Here is a 23,274-nt window from a genome sequence, read left to right as displayed (position 1 = left end):
TCAAAAAAAAAAAAAAAGGGATCCCTGGGTGGCGCAGCGGTTTAGCGCCTGCCTTTGGCCTGGGGCGCGATCCTGGAGACCAGGGATCGAATCCCACATCGGGCTCCCGGTGCATGGAGCCTGCTTCTCCCTCTGCCTGTGTCTCTGCCTCTCTCCCTCTTTCTCTCTGTGACTATCATAAATTTAAAAAAATAAAGTCTGTATCATTTCAAGACAGTAAGTATTGGATTGTATTCCTCTCTTAATTGGGTATATCATTTTTATAAAAGTTTGACAGGGAACTAAATACAAAAAAAACATAAAAACAGAAGTAACACAACTTCCAAATTGTATGATGGTTCTAAACCAGGCTCCTGGGTCAGAAAGTATCCAGCTGAAGGTTATTTTTTGGCACTTATTTTGACTTAGGGGACAAAAGTTCTCCCTATGGAGGCAAATCTGGAGTCTTGTATGCCTCCTAGAAGTCCTCACTTAAAGTAGCCATGAGAGAAAAATAGTGAATACTATAAGAGCACACTGTAAGAATGAAATAAGTGCATTTGAGAGATTGAGTGCAGGTATAAACATGAAGCAATAACTAATGAACTTTTTGCAGAAATAGTAAAACTTCAAAAGTGTATTAAAATAGTATTATTTCAGGGTGGCCCAGTGGTTTATTTTTTTAATTTTATTTATTTTTAAATATTTTATTTATTTATACATGGGGGAGGGGCAGAGAGAGGCAGAGGGAGAAGCAGGCTCCATGCAGGGATAAATAAAATCATGAATAAATAAAATCTTTAAAACAAAACCAAAAAAAAAAAGTATTTCAGAAGAACCACTTGAAATGTTATCCAGTAATATAGCATGTAAGGTTTCAAATTCAGGAACTATGAATTTGGATAAGAATTCAGAATCAGATAAGAATTCAGATGAAAGAAAGACATTTGTAACTTCTGAATCTTCTAACCCTTCAAAAAATGCAGCTGAGAATTTAATTTGTCATGAGATTTTGATGAGACTGTTGCTGAAAGGCCATAATCAAGAGAGGAGGTTTCTCCCTTTAACAGGGGTTTGGGAAATGCACACAAGAACATTTCCTTTCTAAGAAGGGGATCATAGAAGCAAACAGTGAGGAAGAGGTATACAGGTCTGGTCCTTACATATTAAGAAAGCTGCATTATCAGTTGTTCCTCTTGTTTTCACTCAAGAAAATCTTTACTTGCAGGTCACCAGATGGTGTACCAGTCCAGGCAGGGTTTGGTGATTTCTCTAGATGTGTCATGTGACTCCAAGAGCCTATTCCTTGGAGTTTGGTGCCACAAGAACTAGCAGTTCCTGATAAGAGCCTTTCTAGCAAGATTGAATACAGTCTTTCTGGAGGTGCCTTTTTTCAATGGAATCTCTTATTTGTGAGATGTGATGCTTAAGGCCCTGTCCTGGCAGTGCACTTTGAGAAAGGTCACAGTACCAAAGCATTAAAGAATTAATTAGGCCTTTACAATATTGAAGTATATCTCCTTTTATCTGCTGTGGGTCAAAGGAGCTGTAAGGGCCAAGTGCATTGGACATCTGTGACTATCTCAAAGGGTAAGAGTTTGAGTTTCGAGGGGATGGATCAGAGATTTAGAAGAACCAGTGGTAGTGCTTTTCACCAGGGTGTTTGGAAGATCTCTACAGTTTTGCCAATTGAGTCTTCATAGTGTTATTAATATGCTCAACTAACTCTGAGGATTGAGGATGATGTGCACCATGACAGTGCTGTAAAACTGGGCAGACAGCCCTAACTTGTCAAAGCACCTGATCAGTGAAATGGGTTCTCAGTCACTATAAAGTTTGAGAAGATTCCCCAGGTAGGGATCATTTTTTTCTAACAGAATTTTTAGCCACAGTAGAAGCAGCAGCTTCTCTACAAGGGAAGCTTCAGTCCAGTGAGAAAACATACAGATCAATACTGAAACATGTTTCTGTCCATTCGTTGGGAACACTTTATGAAATCCATCTGTGCAAACAGGTTTCCCTGGAATATGTTTTTGACAGGTGGGGCAAGTGAAGTAGGCACTTTTTACAACCTCATTAATACTTCCTCACCACTATTGGTTCATGAAATGTTATCATTGTGTCAGTAAACCACAGTGGTTTAATGCTGTTTAGTGGTAAGTGTAGGAACTTTAGCAATTTTGGTAGGGCCAGATTGTTTTTTGGTCCAAACCAGAGTGTTCTCTCTCTCTCTCTCTCTCTCTCTCTCTCTCTCTTTCTCTTTCTCTTTCATTTATTTATTTATGAGACACACACACACAGGGAAGCAGAGACACAGGCAGAGGCAGAAGCAGGCTCCCTGCAGGGAGCCTGATGCGGGACTGGATCCCAGGACTCCAGGATTACGACCTGAGCTGAAGGCAGATGCTCAACTGCTGAGCCACTGAGCCACCCAGGTGTCCCTGGAGTTCTCTTTCTTTATTGAACCAACAGTGATAAGATTCCCAATATTGTTTTTCCCCACTCAGACAATTGTTTGGTATCTCCTGGTGGTCTTTCCGAATTATCATTTGGCAGAACGTCTCTTTAGATAATCACAGAGGTTACTGGTTTCTTTGAGAGCAGTGTTTTGGGCAGAGATATCAGTGAGATGGTGTCCTTTGGCCTCCAGGGAGTTGAGTCTGGAATGCCCAGGAACCTTAATAACAGCCAGAGCAGCTGCAGAAGTGTGGCATCTGACACATTTTGAACATAAGAGCCATTTTTAGTTTTAGCCATATTGTAGGTAAGAAAATTTTGTTTCTATAGTCCAAAGTCTTAAGCTACCCCAAGGCATACCAGCTATCAGTATAAATGTGGCTTTGCCCTTGGCCAGAATACAAGGATGGCTAAAAGGATGCCATGATTATTTTTTCAGGAATATTTGAGGCTAGAGTGCTATCCCTTTGCCACAGGATCTAATTGTTGGCTCTAATACCCTATGGGCCCTATGTTTTGGGGTTAGTACTCCCAAGGGTATTCCCTTTCCTCTCACATGCAAAGACACATCTGTCTTCTTGAACTTTCCAAATAATAGGGTGGGGTTTTACATTTTTGAGTAAAACATACAGAGATTGAGGCATAAGATAGAAGTTTGGAATCCAAGAAAGGTTCAAGAAAACCTCATAATTGGCGTTACTTCTAGGTTTTGGAAAGTTCAGGATGCCAGGAAATCTCCCTGGATCCATGTGTAGTCCTTGTTCTGACATTAGGTGCCCTAAGCATGAAACCTGAGTTGAGCAAACAGCATTTTTTTTCTTTGAAGTGTTTATTTCCCATGATGGCGAAAAGTTTTAACAGGTGGATGCTGTCTTCCTGTGAAGAGGTTTGAGAAGGGGGTGCAGGGAAGCATATCATTTAGGTATTGCATCCAAGTAGAACTTGCAGAAAACTTACAATCCAAATCAGCTTCTAAGGTTTGTGAAAAGAAGGGCTCTGTAAAACTGGCATTACTGTCCAGGTGTATTTCCATTCTTCCTAAGTGAAAGCAAAAAGATACTGGCTATCCTTATTGAGTGGAATACTGAAGAATGCATTGTGGAGATCAATTACAGTGAAAAATTGGCTTCCAGTGGGAATGAATGTCAGCATATGGGGTTAGGAAGAGCAGAGTACTGAGGGATAACAGGGTCATTTATTGCTCAGAGGTCCTGGATAAACCTCCGTCCTTGGCCATTGGATTTCCTCATAGATAAAATAGCCATCTTATAGGGATTGGTGTAGGAATGATGAGGCTTTGAACTTTGTAATCTTCTATTATGAGTTTGATGCCTTGAAAGGCTTCTTTATTTATAGAATATTAATTCTAGGGAGAGGTTTTGAGGCATCTATTTGAATCTTGATGGGAGGTACACTGTGGATTCTGCCAATATCAGTTGAAGATCTTGTCCTAGAGGATGGACCCAGTAGGGACAAATCATCACTGTCCTCGACTCCACTATAGTGCTGTCAGACTCAGAGCAAATAAAAGATGTCAAAGGGTCATTTAATTTACCTGGTTGCCTTTTTTATTACTATGGTCAAATTTCAGAATTATTTCCCCTTTTGGGAGAAAGGAAATTCTGGTCTATTTTTTCTAAGAAATCTCAGCCCAGTAAATGAAGAATGGCAGAGGAACTAAGGAGAAAGGTGTGTGTATCAGAGTGCTTAGACAAAAGGAAGTAGCTTTAGAGATAGGAACTTTCTGAGGTTTATTAGAGACCCTCCACTCTTTGAGACCATTTTAGTACTCCAGGGCTGCTTTATAGCAATGGGGTTGAGCACCAAGAGTATAGATAGCTCTGGTGTCAATAAGGATAGAGAGATTCAATCCCAATCTGGAGAGTGGTTTCTCTTGAGTCGATTAAGAAGAGAGACTGGGAAGAGTCTCTGTGGCTCCTCAGAGCCCTATTGGGAATTCGGAGGACACTGGAAATACTGGCTAGGGAGCTGACGTTGCAGGAGTACCTAAGTCAGTAATAATCTTTTCCCCAATGTCCTGGCTCTTTGCAAGGAGTACAAACTAGTAGGTTTTTAATTTTGTTCAGGAGCCTTCATTTGCTGGAGATGAAAACCAAGAATTTTAAGAATTTTATTGGTCTTTTTTTGGCCAGTGGGGGCAGGCAGGTTGACACATCTAGGATGTGAGCAAACATCTAGTTTGCCAAATTGACTGAATCTGGAGTGAACATAGTTTCCCATTCAACCCTGGTCCTTTTAAATAAACAGCCCATTAATAAACCTAGAGCTAAATGCTACCTAAGTGGATTTAGCATCTAAAGAAAGATAAAAATTTAAAGACAATTTGGAGTTGGTTGTAGTACTTATGAATGGCTTCACCAGGTTTTTGTGTGCAGTCTAAATTTTGTTCCAGTCAACAGGCTCAGGAAGAGCTTCTGTTCTTGCTCAGTGGAGATTTCCAGCAAGTGTTTCAGCATCTTGCCAAAAGTTAGGTGTCTGTTTCTCTAAATCTCTTTCAGGACCTTCCCTGGACTAGTTTTATCCAATGTTTGGCCTGGCCCTCACCAACAAGCATGTGGGCTAATTGACATAAATCAGGTTAGTAAGTTTGAACAACTCTGGTAGACTCTAGCAAACCTATCGAGGTCCTCAGTCACTTTAGGAAACTCTTGAAGTATGGCTCACAATTCAGCCTTAGTCCAAGGCTAAATAAATATGGGGTTTATTGAGATCCTCAGAAGACTTAGCTTTAAAGGGGAAGGTTTTAACAGGTTCAGGAAAGAAGGGAGTGGGGAGAAGTTTGAGGGGAAAGGTAAATTCAGCTAGAGAATTAGAACAGGGAAACTGAGGGTATAGAGGAGGTGCAGGCTTTATGGAAAGGAAGGAGGCTGATGACACCGGAGGTGGCATCTGAGCACAAGATAGCTGCTTCCATCCTGAGACAAGATGGCAGTGGGAAGAGAGAGACTTCAGAAACTTTTGGGTCTTTGTAATAGTTTGTTTCAGCTAATCTAGAAATTGTATTTTGCAGAGAGGCAATTTTAGATTTCTGATAACATTTGGAAGCTTCAAACTACCAAATAGGCATCCCATGCACCTTTGACAGCTTCTCAATGCCAGTTCAGCTTTGAGAAAAGTGTTAGGGAGATCAAATCATGGCCATTGTAGTTATAAATTAGTTTTGGCTAAGTCAGAAGATTTATTTAGGAATGTGGATGAGGAGGGACCATAGTTTTTAAACAAAAACCAGCCAGGGTCCCCAAAGCAGGCATAGGGGGCAGCAGGACTCAGAGTATTTTGATGTCTGGGATCCCATTTCTTAAAGGCTTTTTTCTAACGGAAAAAGAAAAATTCCTAAACAGCACAGTTTCAATGGGAAAAGTCTGTTCCAGAAGGAAATCAAACTTCTGATAGGAATAGTCCAGTTTCAAAAAGGAGTCAGATCAAAGACTTGTACAGTTCCAGTGAACAATCTGGTTCCGAAGAGTGGGACCAACCAAAGGTTAGCATAGTTGTAATAGGAACAGTTTGGTTCCAAAAAGAAGTTGGACTAAAGGTTAGTGTAGTTCCAATGGGTGTGGTCTAATCCCAAAAAGAAATTGGGAGATTTCTTTTCTTTTCAACACGAGATACAGTTCTAACAGAAACAGTCCCGTTCTGAAAAGGAGTCGGATCAAAGTCTAAATGAGTACTCACAGAAAGAACAAGGCCTTAAAGTCCCAAATAAAAGCTTGGAGAGCTCAAACACAAAGAGAGCATGGCTAGCAGTCTAAGAAGAACATTGAGGATCATTCTCAAACTCCAGGGTAGCAAGAAAACCATGAACCCATTGGCTCTGTGGGTACTGGCACCCGTTTGCTGACCAGCCTCAGAGATGATTGGGGGTCCTCTCTGGATCCCACCTCTGTTCACCAAATGTTTTTTTTTTTTTTTTTAACCAAATGTTAATCTTAAAACAGTTATTTTATGGGCAAAAATGAGTTTTCTCAGGAATAACAGGATTGCAATTAGGGACAAACAAGCTATGGCAAAACTATGGCAAGTGCAACAAACAAGAGAGGAACAGTTATTTTATACAGAAGAAAGAGGAAACTGGAAAGGATTGTTTTGAAGGAAAGTCTGTTGGAAAAAAGCAGGAGTTCAGGGTGATGATGGTTTCTCTTTGGCTGAGTTACAGAGGTAGTCAGTTTCTTGTAGGAGATGCAAGGTACGTCTTTCCCTGTTGGTCCCTGTAATTGATGATTCTTTCCTGTTGAAGAGTCTTCTGTTAGTGGTCTCTAATTGACAATTTTTTCTATCATGGACATTGAATGGTACAGCTCCCCCTTCTGGCTTTTCCTTCTAATATCCCCAATCCATGTTAGTGAGTTTTCCCTTTATTAATTTTCACATACTTTTTGACCACCTCCACCCATTTCACCTATCCACTACCTGACCCTCATGACCACCAGTCTGTTCTCTATAAATGAGACCGAGCCACCCAGTTGCCCCTGTGTAGAAGCATTTTGGTCATAGTGCCATTTGTTTATTTTTGCTTTTGTTGCCTTTGCTTTTGATGTCAAATCCAAAAAGTCATTGACAAGACCAATGTCAAGGAGCTTACTGCCTTTGTTTTCTTCAGGGAGTTTTATCATTTCAGGTCTTATGTTCAAGTCTTAATTCATTTCAAGTTAATTTTTGTATATGCTGTAGGACGGGTGAAGTTTCTTTTGCATGTGATGTCCAGTTTTCCCAACACCATTTACTGAAGAGACTGTTCCTTCTCCATTGTATATTCTTGGCTTTTCTGTTATAAAATAATTGACCATATATGCAGAATTTATTTCTTGGCTCTCTGTTCTGCACCATTGGTTAATGTGTCTATTTTTATGCCAGTCTCATACTGTTTTGATTATGATAGCTTTGTGATATAGTTCGAAATCAGGAAGCCTGTTGCCTCTAGCTTTGTTGTTCTTTCTCAAAATTGCTTTGTTTATTCAGGGTCATTTATGGATTGTTTATTCTATTTCTGTGAAAAATGGTACTGGAGGGCAGCCCTGGTAGCACAGTGGGGCAGCCCCGGTGGCGCAGCGGTTTAGCGCCGCCTGCAGCCCAAGGCATGATCCTGGAGATCCTGGATCGAGTCACACATCGGGCTCTCCGCATGGAGCCTGCTTCTCCCTCTGCCTGTGTCTCTGCCTCTTTCTCTCTGTGTCTCTATGAGTAAATAAATAAAATCTTTAAAAAAAATGGTACTGGAATTTAGTTTTGTTTTTTAAAGATTTATTTATTTGAGTGAGAGAGACAGTGAGTGAGCATGAGCAGAAGAGAGAGAAAGAGAAGCAGACTACCCTGCTGAGGAGGGAGCCCACCATGAGACTTGATCCCAGGACCCTAGGATCACAACCTGAGCCAGAGGCAACTGCTCAACTGACTGAGCCACCCAGGCACCCTGGTATTAGAATTTTTGTTTTGTTTTGTTTTTGGAATTTTAATAGGGATTGCCCCGAATCTGTAGATTGCTTGGGTAGTATGGACACTTTAACAATATTCTTTCAATCCATGCATATGGAGTGTCTTTCCATTTATTTGTATCTTTAATTTATTTTATCAGTGTCTTATAGTTTTCAGTATACAGATTTTTACCTCCTTGGTTAAATTTTTCCTAGATATTTTATTCTTTTTGATGCAATTGTTAATGGGATTGTTTTTAAATTTCTCTTTCTGATAGTTTGGTATCAGAAATGCAACAAATTTTCTTATATTGATTTTTGTGTCCTGTCACTTAATTTATCTATTTGTTCTAATAGTTTTGGTGGAGTTTTAGAGTTTTCTATGTATACTATCATGTTATCTTCAAACAGTAACAATTTTACTTCCTTCTTTGGATTTAGATGTCTTTTCCTTTTCTTTCCTAATTGCTCTTGCTAGAATTTTAAGTACTATATTGAATAAAAGTGAGAGTAAGCATCTTTGCCTTGTTCTGATCTTAGAGGAAAAATTTCCAGCTTTCCACTGTTGAGTATGATGTTAGCTATGGCCTTTATTATGTTAAAGTTTGTTCCCTCTATGCCCAGTTTGTTAAGAGTTTTTACTATAAATGAGCATTGCCTTTTGTTTAATGATTTTTTTGTATGAAGGTGGTCATTTGATTTTTATTTTTCACTTTGTTAATGTGGTATATCATAGACCGATTTGTGGATGTTGAACCATCCTTGCATCTTGGGATAGGTCCCACTTAATCATAGTGTGTGATCCTTTTAATGTAGTGTTGAATTCAGTTTGCCAACATTTTGTTGAGGATTTCTGCGCCTGTGGTCATCAGGGACATGGGCCTGTAATTTCCGTGTGTGCGGGCGTGTGTGTGTGTGTATGTTTCTCCCCCCCACCCCTCCTTGATATTAGGGTAATGCTGGCTTTGTAAAATGAGTTTGGAAGCATTTCCTCTTCTTTAAGGTTTTGGAAGAATTTGTAAAAGATATTAAATCTTCTTTGAATATTTGGTAGAATTCACCACTGAAGCCATCTGGTCTTGGACTTTTGTTTCTGGGGAGTTTTTTGATTACTGGCTCAATCTCCTTGGTTATAATTGGTCCAGATTTTCTACTTCTTTCTGAGTCAGTCTCAGGTTATTTCTAGGAGTTCACTTCTTTTAGGTGTATGATTTGTTGGTACATAAGTGTTCATAGTGTATTATGATCCATTGTATTTTATGATATCAGATGTAATAGTTTTATTGAAAAATGTATTCTAGCCTAATGTGTGTTGTCTTCCTCTATTTTCCTGCCAGAGTTTGCATGGATCCCATACTGCATTCCAAATCAGCCTAACTTTTTCCAATCTTAGATTTGTAGTTGCATTATCTTGATTTGCATTGTCCTGGAGTCTTAGAGCTGGAACTTTTGTAGGATGCTCCTTAAGGTCCTTCACAGTTTAGCACCCATGTGATGTACCAGCCTAATCACTTGTAGTGGGAAAATGGCAGCTCCCAAAAAGATGTCTACATCCTAACTGCTGGAACCCTTTAGTGTTACCTTATTTCGAAAAAGGATATTTGTAGTTAAGGGTCTTTAGATCATTGTGGATTATCTGGATTATCTAAATCCAATGTCCTTATAAGAGATAGAAGAGGAAAAGGCCTTGTGAACAGAGGCAGACATTGGATTGATGTAGCCATAAACCAGGGAGTGCTTGTAGCCTCCAGAATCTTGAGGAGGCAAGGAAAGATTCTCCCCTAGAGCCTTTGGTGGCTCATAGCCACACCACTACCCTGATTTTGGACTTCTGGCCTCCAGAACTGTGAGACCATAAGTTTCTGTTTCTAGGTTACCAAATGTTTGGTAATTTGTTACAGCAGCCCTAGGAAACCAGTACAGATTTGGTAAAGTGGAGTGCTGCTGTAACAAATACTAACAATGGGGAAGTAGCTGGTAAATCAAGCGAAAGCTGGAAGAGTTGTGAAAAATATGGTAAAAAGCCTAGATTGCCTTGAGGGGACTGTTGGTAGAAATAAGAATATTAAAGGTGATTCTGCTAAGGACTTAGAGGAAACCAGGGAGTGTGGTAGGGATAAAGCTTCTGTCATAAGGAACACTTTATGTCCTTATGAGTATAATGTTGGTAGAAACAAGAATGTTAAATCCACTGCTGGTAAATGCTCAGAAGGAAATGAGGGGGGCAGCCCCAGTGGGGCAGCGGTTTAGCACCCCCTGCAGCCCGGGGTGTGATCCTGGAGACCGGGGATCGAGTCCCACGTCGGGCTCCCTGCATGGAGCCTGCTTCTCTCTCTGCCTGTGTCTCTGCCTCTCTCTCTCTCTCTCTCTCTCTCTCTCTCTCTGAATAAATAAATAAAATCTTAAAAAAAAAAAGAAGGAAATGAGAGACCTATTATTGGAAACAAAGATGATCCTTGTTTTCTAGTGACAGAAAACTGGCTGAATTGGATTCTACACTTGTGTGGAAAACAGAACTTCTAAGTGATGAACTTAGATAGCTAACTAAGGAGCTTTCCAACCAAATCATTAAAAGTGTTTCCTGGTTTCCTCTTGTTCATAATAAAATGCAAGAGGAAAGAGAAACTGAAGATGGAGGTGTTAAGGAAAGAGGACTGTAGCACTTCTCCTGGATAATGGGAGCTTCTCCACTTGTCCATTGCAAAGAATGTTGAAATGCGGAAACTCAGTGTTGGGGACACATGCTCTGGAAAGAAGACCAAATATATGGCTGGACATTGTTTTGCTGTATAGGTTAGGCATATGACTCATGGATCCACTCAGCACTCTCAGCAGAAGCCAGGAGTAGAGGTGGGCTTATGCAGGAAGGGTCTGTGGAGGGTTTTTTGTTAATAACATGGTCCTGGTAAGATATACAAGAGACCCCCAAGGATTTTGATTATTGTATCAACAGAAACCTTGCCGGCTCATACCAGAAGAGACAGGATGAAATGAGACAAGGCTGTCAGACTTTCCAAATCCCATAGGCAGGAAATTGGCTGATAGACTACTTAACTGCAAACATGTGCTACCCTTCAACCCTTCAAGAAAAAGGAATTATGAGATGGAAGGCAGAGCTGTGGCAAGCAGGACAGCAAGTGGAGCAACAAGCCACTGAGGGTTATGCTCAGGGCTTGAAACCTAATAGAATTTGTCCTGCTGTATTTTGAACTTGTTTGGGACTGATAACTCCTCTATTCTTCCTAATTTCTCCTTTATGGAATTGGAATTTCTGTCTTTGGAATGCCTATCTCATTACTGCATTTTGGCAGTACACAACTTGTTTTCTAGTTCATAGGTCCACATATGGAGAAGAATTTTGCCCCAGGGTGGAGCATACCCAGTGTCTCACTTATACCTGTTTTAAGTGATTTACATGATAAAATGTGAGACTTCTGGTGATATTTATGTGAGCTTTTGATTTAGAGATGATATTCTAATGGGTTGAGATTACATTGGAGAATGTTGGGGTATATACATTTGGCATATACATTTTGTATGTGGGACAGATATGGATTCTGGGGAGCTCAGGGTGGACTATAGTGGCTTGAATGGTGGCCCCCCAAAAGATAAATGTAGATCCTGACCTTTGGAACCTGTTGTGCTAACCCTGACACCAGAGTTTAGACCTTTGACCTTTACAAATAAATTTCTCTTGTTTTAAGCCACTATGTTTGTGGTTTTGATACAGTAGCCCTAGGAAGGCAATATAATACTCTGCAACAGTCTTTTCTTCATTGATACCTTATTTATGGACTTAGCATATTACTTTCTCCTTGATAAAACTAATGTCTTTCTAGTATGTTCTCGTAACATTTGGTCAATACTTCAGTAATAATTCTTATTGCAAGGTATGTATGCTAATCTCTGAGGCTAAAATGTGAGCTTCAAGGGATAAGATTATTTCTTATTTAAATTTATTTTGCAAGGCATAGTGTACAAAAGTAAGTGCTAAAATGTGAGCTTCACGGGATAAGATTATTTCATTTAAATTTATTTTGTGGGCAGCCTGGGTGGCTCAGCAGTTTAGCGCCACCTTCAGCCCAGGGCGTGATCCTGGAGACCTGGGAGAGTCCCTCTTCAGGTTCCCTCCATGGAACCTGCTTCTCCCTCTGCCTGTGTCTCTGCCTCTCTCTCTCTCTGTCTCTCTCATGAATAAATTTATTTTGCAAGGCATAGTGTACAAAAGTAGGTGCTAAAATGTGAGCTTCAAGGGATAAGATTATTTCTTATTTATATTTTGCAAGGCATAGTGTACAAAAGTAGGTGCTCAGTAAGTATTCGTAATATTGGGTTGGTAGAAGCAATAAGAATCTTTGGCGCTCTCTGGCTCTCTCTGGCTCTCTCTCTTTCTCCCTCTCTCTTTCTCTCTGTCTCTGTCTTTTTCTCTCTCTCTTCCTGTCTCTCTCTCCCTCTCTCTCTCTCTCTCCTTTCTCTCCTTTCTCTCTCTATCCCTCCCTCTCCCTCCCTCCCCCCACCTTCTCCCCTCCCCCCTGTCCCCCTCTTCCCCTTCTACCCCCCTCCCCCCTTTCTCTCCTTCTCTCCCCCCTCCCCATTTCTCTCTGTCTCTCCCCCTCTTTTTTAAAGATTTATTTATTTAAGAGAGACAACACAAATGGGAGGGGCAGAGGGTGTGTGAGAGAATCTCAAGCAGACTCCCTGCTGAGCGTGGAGCCCAACATGGGACTCCATCTCATGACCCTGAGACCATGACCTGAGTCAAAATCAAGAGTTGGACACTCAACCTACTGAGCCACCCAGGGCCCCAAGAGTATTTCTTATTCATACTTGTTTTCCCAAGACTCAGTACAAAAGAAGTCGGCACTCAATAATGTTGATTCAACAGAAGGGACCTACTTTAGGTAGTGTCTTCTTCAATCCACCATCAGAATTACCTCTACAATATACCTGATCTGTGGAAACTGTCCTGATTGCATGATCCAGACAGGATGCTTAATGTTTATTCCCTCATGCCCTTACCTGTTCTTTTGTGAACAAATATAAATTGTCAGCAAGTCCTTTGTTATGCAGACTACAGTCTTTCCCACTACAACTTTTATCTAGTAGTCTTGACTTTATCCTCGTGAACCAAATCTCTTTTTGACAGTGTAGCAGGCTGGAAGCTGGTAGTTCCTTTAACAGTTGCACTTTGCATTTTTGTTTTCTAGACTTCATTATTCTGCTCACGTTCTAGTTTTTAATGTTTCTTGTAATAAGAATTCTAGGTAAGTCAAAGAGGTTGAGAGGAACAAATGGAAAATGAAGAATTGAAAGCATTGAGTAGATAGAAGGAGCTTGGGAGAAATAATGGTTTTCTGTTTGGGGAAGCTCCATTCTTTTTTTTTAATTTAAAGCTTTCTTGGGAATTTGTCTCGCCTGTCTCTCACCTGTCTCTCGCCTCTCTCTCACCTCTCCTGTCTCTCGCCTCTCTCTCGCCTCTCCTGTCTCTCACCTCTCTCTCGCCTCTCCTGTCTCTCTCCTCTCTCTTGCCTCTCCTGTCTCTCTCCTCTCTGTCTCTCCTGTCCCTCTCCTCTGTTTCTCCTGTCTCTCATCTCTCTTCTGTCTCTCCTGTCTCTGTCTCTAGAATCTTTTAGTTCAGACTAGAAATTTGAGTGCCTATTTTGAGCATGGCCCTATGATGAGCACTGTGTAGGAAGCAAAGATGGATGAGGTATACCCCCTACCTAAAGAAATTTATAATTTAGTACTATTTGCTAGGGATGATTATAGACTGATGAGGGTAAATTTTCATAACTCATAACTTCTACATCAAAACTGCATTTATAACACTGGTGTTGCTCTTATAACTACTGTCGTGCTCTTTCATACATATAAACATATCCTCTATGCAAATCATTTTTATTTCTCTATGGTAGAGCTCTTTGGGAAACACTGTTCTAAATATTGTATAAAGCAAGTAAACAAATTGGAAATACCAGTTTTGGGGGTCTTTTTTACTTTTTTAAACTTTAACTGAGGAACTGATGTAGATGATCTCTCAAGGATATTTCCTCATGAATTACTGGCAAATTGCCCCTGGAAGTCCATTCCAGAAGAGTTCCCAAAGTGCTGAGAGCAGTGGTATATTGAGGGAATAGGTGTGTATGAATATGTTCTCAAGGTGAACACTTGGAAGGATCCTACTTAAATGTGTAAATTCTGGCATATGAACATTCTGCCTGTGGTTGCACAGTATACAAGCCTCTCTGTAGCTCTAGTCAAGTCAGCTAGGTATTAAGTGTTGCTCCCTGCTTTGCTTAAGGTTTTGTACATTCTTGACCTTTTCAGGCCACATCCAGTTTATGCCATTGTTTCTTCTGCCTTTAACTTTTCCTTCTCCTTCTCCGCCCTTTTTTTTTTTTTAATGCCATCGAGTTGGACACTATTAATAGCAAGAATTGTTTGTGCACTGCTTTCAATTCCTGTGTTTGCTATGTTTATGTGAATAAATTAATCAGTTTTTCTCTCCTCCTTTTCCCCTTTAGTGACCAGACCCACAAGAATTATTTTGCACGTGTCTTGGATGCCCTCATATTTTCCATTTATATTAAGCATTAGTTTAAATTTGCCAAGACTAGAGAGAAAGATAAGCTGGCAATAACAAATCTGTACTGTTTTTTTTCCTAAAGAATTTTATTTATTCATTAACGAGAGAGACAGAGACCAAGGCAGAGACATAGGCAGAGAGGAGTCAGTGTGGGACTCTCCCAGGACTGTGGGATCACACCCTGAGCCAAAGGCAGACATTCAACCACTGAGCCACCCACGTGCCCTTGTACCATCTGTTTAATGGCTATTTCCTTTCTAGTTTAAATAGTTGAATCTACTTGCTCTGAGTGTCTTGCACATTGTTGTTCTGTACAGGACTGAGTAGCCTCTCAATTCATTATTTCCAAAGGTTTTATTTATTTATTTTTCCAATTATTCCCAAAGGTTTTAAATGGCATTGGTCATTTTTTTCTGACCTACACCCTGTGGAAAAATCAAAGTGCCTGGGCTTTAAGGCCAAAGATCTAATTTGATACACCAACTTCCTATTAATTTTCTCATTAAGGTATTTTATGTCTTAAGTACTATCATCTACAAAAATAAGTAGCTAAATAAAAATAATATACATTACTGTTTTTTTTGATAGAGTAAGCATGTGAGTGAGGGAGGAAGGGGCAGAGGGAGAGGGAAAGAGGGAATTCCAAGCAGGCTTCACCACACCTAGTGCAGAGCCCAGTGTGGGGCTTGATCTCACGACCCCAAGATCATGACCTGAGCCAAAATCAAGAGTTGGCCACTTAACTGACTAATCCACCCAGGTGCCCTGATAATACTGTTTTTAAAGAGTGTTTATAAAAACAATATTTGTTTGTGAAAAACGGGCAGTCTTTTTTTTTAACCTTTAACACTTCCTTCATTACTGTTAAATTATACTTCTCAGTAATTTGCAATGACATGGATAGAACTAGAGAGTTTAATGCTAAATAAAATAAGTCTATCAGAGAAAGACAAATACCATATGATTTCACTCATGTGGGCTTTAAGAAACAAATGAGCAAAAGGAAAAAGGGACACAACCAAGAAACAGACTCTTAACTATAGAGAACAAATTAGTGGTTGCCAAAGGGGTTATAGGGGAGGGTGAGTGAACTATGTGATGGGGATTAAGGAGTGCACTTGTTCTGGTGAGCACCTTGTGTTGTATGTCAGTATGAATCACTGTGTTGTACACCTGAAACTAATGTAGCACTGTATGTTAGCTACACTGGAATTAAAACAAAAGATTCTACTTCTCAGTGGTATTTCACATGAAGAAACAATAAATTATCTGTCTTTTAGTTATAGCTAGTAATGAGGAAAAGTCAGAAGGAATTTCATGCAATCTTTTCCAGTCACGAGTATATGCTTGTAACTTAAGAATGTCATGTAAGAATCATCATTTGTTCTCTTTCTGTATTATAGTAAATGGAAATCAGTCACTTTACTATTTGGAAGTTTTTGTTTTAAGCATAAATTATAATTGGATTTTAAGCTGTAGTTTCTCATTTCATTTTTCATTTCTATCTATTAACTGATTACTTTTATTTTAATAGTGAATTTATGGCAGAAGAAAGTAATGAAAAATTTTGGCAGTTTTTGGAAACTGTACAAGAATTAGCAATTTATAAGCAAACAGGTAGGTGATATGCATATCGTAACTTAAAAAATTTCTATTTCTGTACATACATTAGATATGTTTATTGTCTTTAAGGGTGAAGTGTAAATGCTCAATTTGGTTAGTAAGTATGAATATTAAATTTGAAAAGATATTTTAATGGAAATGATTCCAAGCATCCATTTCTGAAAAATAAAGGTTTAATCCTTTATTATAAGAACAGTCACATGATTAGCAGTGTTTGCAGATTGCATTATAATCAAGGAGAAATAGAAATTGTTCAATTATGGCTTTCTTTTTACCTAGATTTATTTGAAATAGTTTTGCATCTAGTAGTGTTTTTTTTTTTTTTCAAAAATGCTTTTAAAGAGATTTTTTACTACTTGCCTTTAACAAATCAGGTAACCTATGTGTTTTTATTTCACTATCTAGAAGATGTAGTCATTCCTAATTTTTAAATATATGTGAATATATATTACGTATCTATATATGTGCATATTCTTTAGAATGAACAAGTGTTAATGTGTTTTCTGAGGAAAAAGATTAAAGATAATGAAATGAGGTTTTAGGAGCAGAGGCTAAAAGGTTAATTATTATAAAGAAAGGTTATTTTCCTTTCTCTAGAATAGAAAAAATACTAACATGGAATCCATAAAGGAGGATTTCTTTAGCCTTGTACACATGGGGAGATTACTATGATTACTATGGAGATTAAATATTTTAGAGACTACTTACTCTGGTGATTCGTTTATGATTTTGTTATTGAGTGTAATTGTAGGAGAAACAATAGACTTGAATATCTTAAGTGTTCATTTATTGACCTCCATTTGGGTCAAGTAGCCTTGAAGTTCAGCAATTTTTTTATTTCATGAGCTAGGTTTAAAAAAATAGAACACACATGCCTTTCATGATATTTTCAAAACCAAGTAAGCTCTTTAAAAAACGTCATTATTTAATTATCATTATTTGAGTCACAAGAGATACTGTGTACTTCCGTAGATTCTGGGAATACAAAGATGATCTGTACTCCCTGGACCCCATAATACTGTCAAGGGGACAGCAGAAGAGCGCACTCTGCTGTGAGGTGGTGAGAGCTTCATGGGCTGTGATGACAAAGAAGCACATGGAAACAGGCACCTAGTCAGTACTTCAGAGAGAGCAGGGTGGCCTTCCTAGTGGGGGGTGTTGAAGCTGAGAGTGGATGGTAGAGGTAGCCAGGTGGTAAGGAAAGGAGTAGAGCACAAGAGAGGGTGGTAGTAGGCTGTGCATAGGAATTTTGACCACGTAGAAGTAGACAGGCAAATGCATGGGGCACTGTTGATGGTTGGCTTTGTATTTGTCCTGGTAATTTCAGTTTTGATATTTGAGGCAAAAATGGGCTAGATTAATATTTAAGATTCTCATAGTTGAAAAAAAAAATCCACCAGCAGCCTGGGTGGCTCAGCAGTTTAGCGCTGCCTGCAGCCCAGGAGTGATGCTGGAGACCTGGGATCGAGTCCCGCCTCGGGCTCCCTGCATGGAGCCTGCTTCTCCCTCTTCCTGTGTCTGCCTCTCTTTCTCTGTGTTTCTCATGAATGAATAAATTTTAAAAATCCACCAAATTTTGTGGCTCTCACCTAAAGTCCTGAATGTAGCTATCTTAAATCTTTGGTTCTTGGTATATACTTTATAGTCTTATTCAGTGCTGTTTCCCACTGGGAAAGCAATCTTGAAAATTACTCTTATAAATTTTTGAACTGCTTTTAGTTGCTTAGATGTATCTAAGCACTTTACCTAAATGAAATGACATGCCTGAACAATCTGATGGCAGATGATTACTAACAAGTTAGAATATAAGCTTAGGAATACCTAAATTCTACTTCAAGCATATAATATAGGAGGTGTGTATTTCGGGGTTGAACCTAAAAAGAATTCTATTAAATAAGGATTACTAACACAGAAAATAGAATTCTATTAAAACTATTTATAATGGCAAGATCAAATACATACGCTGCATCATCACTGATGTTGTTAAGTGTAGGAGAGGATGCTGTATATTAGGAGTTAAAAATGTCAACGATTGTCAGAGTTACCGAATTCAAGATATTATCCTAGAGGAAACGTTTTAAATCCTCAGTTACTTGTAATTTTTTAGGTTGTTGAATCTCCATTAAACCCCATAAATACTCTACTGAAGAATAATTCCAGTGATCTACTTGCCTAAAAAAGTTGTAAATATTGAGGATTTAACTTTTTGAATTCAGGTGCTAGTTTCATGCCATTTAGTGAGAACACTTTACATTATGTGTCAGCAAATTAATATCTTTTAAACATTTAATAAAGATCTTAATAAAGATCTTAATAAAATTAAGATCTTTAAACATAGAATTGCCTGTTTTTTTTTAAGCTATTTTATGGTCCTGCTACAGAGTTAGGTATTTATTGATGCTTCAAGATTCAGATGGTATGATATTTGCCAACCTATGAGGTTTGTGTGGTGAGTTAGAAATGTCAACCAAGGTTTATCTAAAATGAGTCCCTACTTATTTTTACTTCCCCATGTGCTCCACATGGAAGAAACTCAAAGTCCTTGAAGATTTAATGGTTTTTACTTAAGTAAAGTTGCTTATATATTTTAATGGAAAGATTTTTGGAAAATACTATGATATTTCTAACTGAGTTACTTGTAACTGAGAACTGGATTTGGATAGGATGATGATTGCAGTTTGGATGTGTCACATTTGAAATGCTTATCAAATATCCAAGTGGAGATACCCCATAAGCTGATATATGAGTGGGAGATTTAGGTGGTAAAAGTCTAGGCTGAAGGGTTGGATTTGGGAGTTATCAACACTAAAAGAGTAATTAAAGTTAGAGGGAGGAGGTATAAAATGAGAAGAAAATAGTGCCCAGGGGCAGAAGCCTGACGAGCATCAATGTGTAAGAACTAAACAGAAGAACACACAATAGAGACTAGGAGGACCCGTAAAGGTCAGTAAAAACCTAGAAAGTATAGTGTCATGAAAGCCAAGAGAACACTGAGTGGTAAGTGATGGATGTTATTAAGTACTATAGACTGATCAAATCATGAGAATATTAAGCTTTTAACAACAGAAAAGTTATTGGTGACTTAGCAGTTTCCGTGATCTAATTATCAAAAAACTATGTGGTAGGTTGAGGTCTGAGTTGAGGTTGGAAGCAGAGAAGAATATTAAGTCTTTCAGGATGAACTGTGAAGCATGAAAAGATGCCCAAAATCCCTCATCAGGGAAATGCAAATCAGAACTGTGAGTTATTACCTTCATTCAGAACGGCTAAAATCAAAACTCAGGAAACAATAGGTATTCGTGACGATGCAGAGAAAGGGGAACCCTGTTATACTGTTGGTGGGAATGCAAACTGCTATAGCCACTGTGGAGAATAGTATGGAGGTTCTTAAAAAAAAGTTAAAAATAGAACTACCCTGGGATCCAGCAATTGCACTAGTAGTTATTTACTCAGAGGATTCAAACATAGTTATTTGAAGGGATACATATACCCCAATGTTTATAGCAGAACTATCAACAATAGCCAACCAAGGGAAAAGTCCAAGTGTCCATCAGAACTGCTGAATGGAGAAAGAAGATGTGGTGTGTATATACAGTGGAATGTTAATCAGCTATAAAAAGGAATAAAGTCTTATCATTTGCAATGACAATTGAAGCTAGAGAGTATTATGCTAAGCAGAATAAGTCAAAGATACCATAGGATTTCACTCCTTTGGAATTTAAAAAACGAACATAAGGAAAATCAAGAAACTTAACTATAGTGTGTTCTCTTAATAGAGAACACACTGATGGTTACAAGAGGGGAGGTGGTTGGGGGATGGGTTAAATGAGTGATGGAGATTAAGGGGTGCACTTGTGATGAGCACCAGGTGTTGTATGTGTTGAATCACTAATTTCTATACCCGGAAAAAAAGATTGTGCAGCAAATAAGATGGAATCAATAGTGGGCTATGTAGGCTGCTGCTTTTTTTCCCCCTGAAGGTGAGAGTGATTTATGTATATTAAATGCCAATAGGCAGAAATCAATGAAACATGACGCTGAAGAAAGAGGAAGGATACCAAAAAGGCAAAGTCTTTATTAGCAGGTTAATTGGTGAGCCTGAATTGAGTTATTTATTTTTAGCACATGTGTGAATGGGGGGAGGGGGAAGAATTCCAAGCAGGCTTCATATCCAGTGCAGAACCTGATGCAAGTCTCAGTCTCAGACCATAAGATGATGGCCTGAGCTGAAATCAAGAGTTGGACATTGAATCAGTTGAGCCACCCAGGTGCCCCTGAATTATTTTAAAACATTAGCTATCCAATATATCCACCGCATGATTGAGATGATCTTGCAAGTTAAGCCTAAATTACAGAATCTAAACCCCTGAACCCTACATCTATCTCTACATTGGGGACAATAAAAGTGACCAGTGACAAAATTTGATGTCTCTTGTCAGGCACTATTCACATTTGTTTCTGTTGACTCTGTTTTCAGACTGATCCTCATTTGACTGATGCAGTCTTAGTTATGCTATTATATTAATTTTGGCGATTTTTTTTGTTGGCCTGTAGCTATTGTGTCTTTTTAAAGACCAGGTGTTTTTTTTTTTTTTTCCCGAAGATTTTACTTATTTATTCATGAGAGACACACAGAGAGAGGAGAGACATAGGCAGAGGGAGAAGCAGGCTCCATGCAGGGAGCCTGATGTGGGACTTTATCCCGGGACTCCAGGATCATGAACTGAGCTAAAGGCAGATGCTTAACCCCTGAGCCACCCAGGTGTCCCCCTTTTTTTTCCCCTAAAGATTTTATTTATTTATTTATTTTAATTAAAAAAAAGATTTTATTTATTCATTAGAGACACACACACACACAGAGAGAGAGGGAGATTGAGAGAGAGAGGCACAGACACAGGCAGAGGAAGCAGCAGACTCCATGCAGGGAGCCCGACGTGGGACTTGATCCTGGGTCTCCAGGATCAGGCACTGGGCTGAAGGTGGCGCTAAACCGCTGAGCCACCTGGGCTGCCCTAGTTTTGAGAATTGATTTACAGATAGGATGGACCTATCAGTATAACAGGATCTGGACTGGGAGGTCAGGGAAAACTCTTTCCAAAACAAATGACACTTAAAGTTTGCTGAATAGGAGTTGGCTGAACATGCACCACTTGCCCTTCTACATTTTATGCCAAAGGAATAGCTTGTGAAGACCCAGAGTGGTTAGCCTCCTCTCTTTGAGTATTGCCTCTCGGTCTCCTATAAGCCATAATGAGATGGCTAATGATCCTTTCTTCCCCTCAGCATGGTCTGAATTTGGTCACCAGTATCCTTTGTCTTTATCTTTGTATTCTTAAGTATACATAAGTTTCTACTACTTTATTGGCTTTGGTGATATTCTTTTATTGCCAGCTAATGTTTATGAGAAATCACCGAGCTTATTTTATTTTCCACTTAATTTCCCCTTTGTTGTGGTTTGGTTAGTGATGTGCTTTTCTGCATCACTGGAGCGTGTAGCATTTACATAGTATTCTGTAAATCTCAACTCTTTCATTTAGTCTTGTTTCTATTCTTAAGTGTATTCAGAGTTCACTATCAAACTTTATGCTACAGTTTCTCCTATTATTTCTTGGTTAGGTAAAGTTTGCTTCCTAGTTGATGCTTCATTATGAACTCCTAGGAATAATGGCCTTGAATTCTTCACATACAGCACTGTGCATGCATGAATTTTATTCTTCAGATTTTTAAAAAGATTTTATTTGACATCGAGCACAAGCAGGGAGAGCAGCAAGCAGGGGAGAGGGAGAAGCAGGCTCCCCACTGAGCAAGGAGCCCAATGTGGGGCTCAATCCCAGAACCCTAGGATTATGACCTGAGCTGAAAGCAGACATTTAACCAACTGAGCCACCTAAGTGCCCCTATTCTTCACATTTCTAACATTAGAGTACCATAGTTTTACTAGAAAATGTTTCAGTGCTAGCCAGCTTGAGTCTTCATTCTTAGATACGTAGACTCATTATTTCTTTTAATTCTTGAGAGTTTTCTTGAATTGTGGTTTCATTCTCTTCTATTTCTTAAATTTTTCTAAATTAGGGATACAATTATACATACCATAGCTCTCCTTTGCCCGACTTCGGGATCTGCCAAGAACTGTAAAGGGGCTGAGGTTTTTTTTATCCTACTTGCAAGTTAAAAACTTAGCTTCCCACAATTTCAAAGATCAAACATAAGAGAGTCCTTGATCAGAGCTGGAAGACTTTGACCAAAGGAAATCTCCCAAGCGGGCCACAGCATTCTCTCCTTGGCCAAGAACCATCACAGTAACTCTTGAGACTTTTACTGTCCTGCTTGAAAGGCTCTGAGGTTGGCACAATAGATTGTAAAGAGTTGTTGAATCATAACTTGGTTGTAACTCTGCATCATGTCTTCCATCCTCTCCTCTGCCAGGCAAGCCAAGGTTCTAGTGATTTTCCAGCCTTCTGTCCATAGTGGTAACAGATTTCCTTCCTTTTTCACTTCATGTAGGTATGCATGTCTATAGCTATTGTCTGAAGAGGGTCAAACCTTGCTCTGATCCAAGATAGGTCTTTGTACTTGTCACAGTGGGTTGGACTTGAAGCTGACAGAACCACTGGTGGGGGAAGTCCACTTACATGGAGGAGTGTTAACAACTAAGACCTCATTTGGGTAAATGCCTTTGAATCTGCTGCCTAGTTCTTGACCTGTAACCTCTTACTTCTCGATAATAGGCAACGAATTGGAGGACCATTTATTGCCTAATTGACTATACAATTTTGTCAGTATGTTCACTGTCAGTTTACAAGGACTTCTTTTAAATTCTGTCAGTTGACCCATGAAGCTGACTGGGTCTTTTCTCCTCCAAAAATATCTGTTTATCTGTCAGCATTCCACCTCTATTGTCCAATCTGTCCAGTACTATGAAGGATCTGAGATTTTACCATTTTCAAGTTAACAGATTAGTTTCATGGATGCTGACAGAAGACACGAAACCCCTGGATAAGAGACAGAGGACTTTATTATTCAAAGAAAAAGCAACACCCACCGTGTCCATGTATTTGTGCTGATTCCCTGAGCCCCAATTCCCACAGGGCAATGTAGAGGGCCAGATGACCTCTGAACCATGAATGGGTTGTGTTAGGGAGCAAAGCCAAGGGTCAAGAGCCCAGCACCTTTTGAACAAGTAGTAGACAGTGTAGA

The 23,274-nt window shown here is 39.3% G+C and overlaps 1 protein-coding gene across 3 annotated transcripts in view; it reads left to right on the top strand.

The window, feature by feature from the left end:
* UGGT2 (UDP-glucose glycoprotein glucosyltransferase 2) overlaps positions 1-23,274 on the top strand; it is a 184,115-nt gene that overhangs the window by 2,107 nt on the left and 158,734 nt on the right. For all 3 annotated transcript variants that reach the window (XM_049099391.1, XM_025441332.3, XM_049099392.1), the window contains one exon: positions 15,989-16,071. In XM_049099391.1, coding sequence (XP_048955348.1) covers positions 15,989-16,071 — 83 coding nt within the window. Of the gene's footprint in view, positions 1-15,988; positions 16,072-23,274 lie in introns of those variants that run through there.

The sequence above is a fragment of the Canis lupus genome, chromosome 22 (assembly GCF_003254725.2).
Source record: "Canis lupus dingo isolate Sandy chromosome 22, ASM325472v2, whole genome shotgun sequence".
Lineage (NCBI taxonomy): Eukaryota > Metazoa > Chordata > Mammalia > Carnivora > Canidae > Canis > Canis lupus.
This window is presented reverse-complemented; position numbering and strand designations above follow the sequence as displayed.